At 38.8% G+C, this 5134-nt stretch overlaps 1 protein-coding gene across 3 annotated transcripts in view; it reads right to left on the minus strand.

Annotated features, from left to right (window-relative positions):
* Window positions 1–1130: 1130 nt before the first annotated feature.
* Window positions 1131–5134, minus strand: part of LOC123981842 (butyrophilin subfamily 2 member A2-like) — a 20629-nt gene continuing 16625 nt past the window's right edge. For all 3 annotated transcript variants that reach the window (XM_046067044.1, XM_046067045.1, XM_046067043.1), the window contains exons 8-10: window positions 3634–3684; window positions 2264–2390; window positions 1131–1777 (exon numbers count right to left, since the gene is read on the minus strand). In XM_046067044.1, the coding sequence (XP_045923000.1) occupies window positions 1288–1777; window positions 2264–2390; window positions 3634–3684 (668 nt within the window). In that variant the 3' untranslated portion in view covers window positions 1131–1287. The remainder of the gene's footprint in view (window positions 1778–2263; window positions 2391–3633; window positions 3685–5134) is intronic.

The following is a 5134-nucleotide window of genomic DNA, read 5'->3' on the forward strand; positions in this document are numbered from 1 at the left end:
TCCATTGCCCGCTCGCTTTTCCTCCAGGCGGTCCAAAGCTCCTGTGCTACGGGTGTAAACAAATACCAACACTCCACCGGTTTCCATCATGTGGAATCAGCAAATAGGACATCTAACTAGCTAATGGTAGAGTCTACAGTTAGCAGCAGTGCCATGTAGGCTATAATAATACCATAGACAAATGTCTTTGAATAACGCATCCATGACCAGTCATTGGATGCATGCCGGTAAGTGACTTCCGTGTTACAAGAGAAAAGGTCTGTGATGCAACAATCCTTTTTCTGCGACTAACTGACCAAGGCCACTCTGCCTCCCAATTGGTCTTTCACTTCTCAATTTAGAAAGTGAAGTAACCCTCACACAGAAAGTAGTTTGAAATGTGAGAGAAATGATTTAATAATTTTGCTGACCATTGCTGACTGCAGAGTTTTGAGCTCACACACAGCCAGCAGCTGAAGTGTAACGACACATAATCGGGAATTTAGTGATGGTCCCTCTCTAAACCTATCTGAGGGTTGATGTAGCAGTGAAATAGAATAAGGCAAGGGAAAAAAGAATAAGCATGGATGAACAATTTGTCAAATATGCATCATGCAACATGCTGACTGAATGAAAATCTGAGTTAAGTCACGAACACGGTGAGATATAGGATTCTGGAGAATGAAGAACATACAGATTTAAATAAAAAAATGCCTTTTTTATCAAATGTTACTGGAAGCTGCACACTGTCTTGCCAGGAATATTCATAGAGTCACTTCTCTTTTTACTAACAGCACATAGAAACTGTTGCTGCTTTGCTTGCAGTCTAGCGAACAACCCTAATAATGACCTTTCTCTTTCTCGTGCGCTGACACAGAACAGAAGCAGAAACAACTGCAATCATTAATAAAGTGTTATTACTATCACATCTATTGGAAACAGAGAGCTTGATGTAAAGCTGAAACCATGTTCAGTCATGAATAGCGCAAACCAAGTTATGGTGGATTACCTATTGTACTGCGGAGTTTCTCCATCTTTACGTAGGGATGGGATAAATGATATACTCTCTTTAAAAAACAAAGTTTAAAAATTAAACTTAAAGAATTATTACATGTAAAATTTTTAATCAGAATTACTATCAGGGCTGTAAAGAACACATAAGCAGTATTTATTGCATGTACATAAACACATATTTGGGCATCTACAAAATCTGGCCTTACAGTGTGTGTGAAAAATTAGGATCATACAAAAGTTTATTCAAATGTAATAAGTGCTGAATGTCTCTGTTGGTCACAAACGTTTGTGCCCTCAATACTTCACAGTTTGTGTGTGGAGCTTCAGGACTCCTCCCGTCCCAACTGTGTCCCTGAGCTTGGGGCAGTGTCCCGGGCAGGCCAAGACCAGCACCCTGCATCCTCTTCTCTCGCTTAGAAACCTACTTACGGACTCATCGAACAATTGGTTCCCTTCTTTGTACCCATCCAGCAACAGCAGAGCCGTGCTGGACTCGCTTAACACAGTTCTCAGCTCATCCTCTGTCGATATCTTTTCTGTGATAGCAAGTTGAGTCATTATTTCCTGTAACAAGTCACCCTTCACTTTGCTGCAGTCGACATACAGGAGAAGTCGGAGGATGCCAAGATCGAGAGGGTTAGAGAGGGCATGTGTGGGTCCATCTGTCCAAGAAGACACCAGGATGTGGGCTACAGTTGTCTTCCCGCTTCCTGGGGGTCCCTCGAGAAAAAGCGTCTCTCTGGCTTCTGGGAGTAAAGCTTGAAGATTCACAGGTTGGCCCTTACTGACAAAAACAAAAACAAAAAACAAGCAGAATTGTGAGTGTAAATAATAACATACACAGGCCCATGCAAATATAAAAATATACATCAGCATTTAATGCCAAAATATCTGCTATCTGTGAATTTGATCACAGGAGCTAAAATCTGCACCAATTTTTTTATGTCCATTTAATATTTTGTGAATTCTGACTCGTGAATTTACATCATTGATGAATATTAAACCATCCTGACAGTGCAGATTTGAGAGCTGGAGTACAAAATGGGTTAAAATAAAGAGGTAAAAATCTGGTTTCTGGGTCAACAAAAACTTTGATATCTCCAATCTTTTTTTAATAAAAACAAGTGGGACTAAAGAGAATAGGGAGTAACACAAAATTTTCTCAATGGTTTTGAATGAATTTTATTTTGCAGTTACTGGAAATTAGATCATAGATGTCTGGTATCCTTTTGATCTATGATCTATTAGCAATTTTGTGTTTGTGACTCACTTGTTTTGCAACCTGTGAGGCAGCTCCTCCACACTGAAACTGTCCCAGTGACTTCTCGTCTCTGCACTGAAGGAGAAGTCGGAATAATGGGCTTTCACAAACGCCTCCAGATTTTCCTCCGTGCAGCCTGCAGACACCCAAAAAGACCTGATCATGATCAAATCTACATCATTTGATGCAGAAAAATCAAATAATCTTTTGTTTCTCTTTCTGTCTTGGACAGAAAATTGCTTGTAAGGGCATTTTCTAAATTCAGTTATTTCAACAGTCTAATGATGTTACAGACAACTGCAGATTTCTGGATGACGTCTTACTGAATTTGTCTTTTCTGAGAGGCCATCTAAGGGCATTTTTCCACAAATTCTTTTTTCACCAGGCATTTTTGTATTTGAACACAAAGACAGAAGAAACAACATCCAAAACGTTTTGACTCACTGCGACTGTGAAACAATTATTTATAATCTTTGTTAGTGCTAAACCGATTAGTTGATTGACAGAAGATTAATTGCTAACTATTTTGATGATTGATTAAGTGATTTTTCAAGAAGAAATATCAACTACTCACTAGTTCATGCTCCTAATAAGTGAGGACTTGCTGCTTTTTCTACATCTTATGTGGTAGTAAACTGAATTTGGGTTTTGGACTGTTGGTTGGACAAAACAACATGTTTAAAGATCATTAAACATCTCCTTGGGCATCAGGAAAGTGTTACTTCACTGACACCATTATATGGCATTTTAGAGGCCAAACAATTCATTGAGAAAATAATCCACCAGTTAGAAGTTTCCGGGAACAAATAACAAAATGTCTATCTGAAACACTTGGTTTAGAGATCGACTGCTCTCCAGCAGGAATGGTGTTGAACGATGATTCCGGGCAGGATCTAAGCTATACTCAAAGACAGCTGTGGCTATCAGCATGTACAGCTGCTAAAAAGATATTGGTGGTTAGGTAGCAGCTATTTTTCAGTGAAATCACTCCTTAATAGGCATTTTATCAATGGAACTCTCTATTGTTTTTTTCATTTGTTTTCTTATTTACTTTGAAATACACTGTTAGGAAATACCCTGTCTGTATATTGGAATTTATAGAAAGACCCATGGGGAAGGGATAGGTCAAGGTTATGGAGCGATCAAAGTTGCAGGTGTGTGCTTTTCTGTATCTTGTACAGTCTTAGTCATAATGGTAGGACTGTATAATATGTTGCTGGCAATGGTAGTAGTAGACCGTGGAAAATATAATCATTAAAAAATAGGTCACAATGAAAAATTAATCAATAATAAAAAATTATGCTATCCCCTAATTATTTCAAATATCAACAGACAAACAGAAATTATATAAACAATTTGATGCCATGAGAGTCACATACCTTCATTAATAATAGTTATCTGTTCCTCATTTTCTTTATTTACTTGTAGGTCTGATGGAAAGGAACAGCATTGTTAGAACACTAAAACAAAGGTCAGCAGCATTTACAGAAGTACTAAAATAGTCAGTGTAGCCATCAAATTCTTGCTACAATGACTCTACAAGAATTATGGTGGTGTAAATCCACTCACATATACCTCTATGCAAATTAGAAACCACATTAATCTAATATAAAACACATGTGTTATGGCTGCAGGTCAACTGATATTGATGAAGACAATCTCAGGAAAACCTGTCTGATGTCTTACAGAGCATTGTTTACTGAAACCTGGCTGGGGAGGCTTGCAACAGCAATACAGACTGTGAACGCAATGTATGTATTAACAAACTAAATCTGAAGGATACTTCCTGTCTGGGGATATTTATCCCTCCTAGACCTACAGAGATTCAATAAGTGTCCATAAAAGGTTATTATTCACCCCTCTATACATGTGTGAATATTCTTTAGGATGTTGTTTGGATATTCTGTCTGTACTGAAACAAAATAAAGATAATCTTGATCTTGGATTATCTGGGAGATGGATTACAGAGTGAATCCTAATCAAGGCAGCTGCATCAGACAGTTGGCCCAACAGAGAGAGGGGATACACAGTGTCTGACCTACTGCTGAGAGTCACAGACCTTTGGTTTACTTTAGCAAGTGACCCTAAAATGATCTGACACCTATGTGATATTACCCTCAATGAAGGAAACATTCCTTCACATATGTGCTTCTGTAATGTGCAATTTCAGGAGAATAAGGTTCATGGAATTCAATCATCTTTTGCAAACTGTCTATGCTTATAGAAATTTATTGAATAGCTATATTTAGTCAAGTGACCTTCATTGAGCATTTGAGTATAACTTTTACTGTATGTCTTTTTGTATTACTGTAGGTCAGAGGTCACTAATAGGCGGACCGCAGTCCGGATCCGGACCCAGCCGCCGTCCTCTCCGGACCGTCGACCTACAGCCCATTTATTATTGAGACTTACTACCTCGTGACGGAGCGTTTCTATTTTAACCCGCGCAGCTTTTCTAGCATTTACTGTACTGGTTTAGAGGACCAGAAAACTCACAGACCAATCGCATGTGCTCCAATCGTCTCATGTGACGCTGCTCAGCCAATCAAATCTGTGCATACCGATGCTTGCGAGTCGAGTCCGCGAGATTCACCAGAGACGTTTTGGAAACACAGCCGAATTGAGGAGACGAAAGATAAAAGAGATTTCACATGACTTTTAATCAAGAATGTACAGATTTTTGCATGTACATTCCTCCCACGGGCAGTTCAAAACCAGAATATCTCATAGATCTCCAATATGCTAGCTGGAGCTCACGTTTCTCACTGAACAACAGAAAGTAGGAAAGTGGTAGCTCTGTAAGAGGAAATGAAAGAGAAGAGGAGGCATTACAGCTGTTCATTTGTTATGATGTGTTGAGTGTTTATTATAAAATTGGTT

The sequence above is a fragment of the Micropterus dolomieu genome, linkage group LG13, assembly GCF_021292245.1.
Source record: "Micropterus dolomieu isolate WLL.071019.BEF.003 ecotype Adirondacks linkage group LG13, ASM2129224v1, whole genome shotgun sequence".
NCBI lineage: Eukaryota > Metazoa > Chordata > Actinopteri > Centrarchiformes > Centrarchidae > Micropterus > Micropterus dolomieu.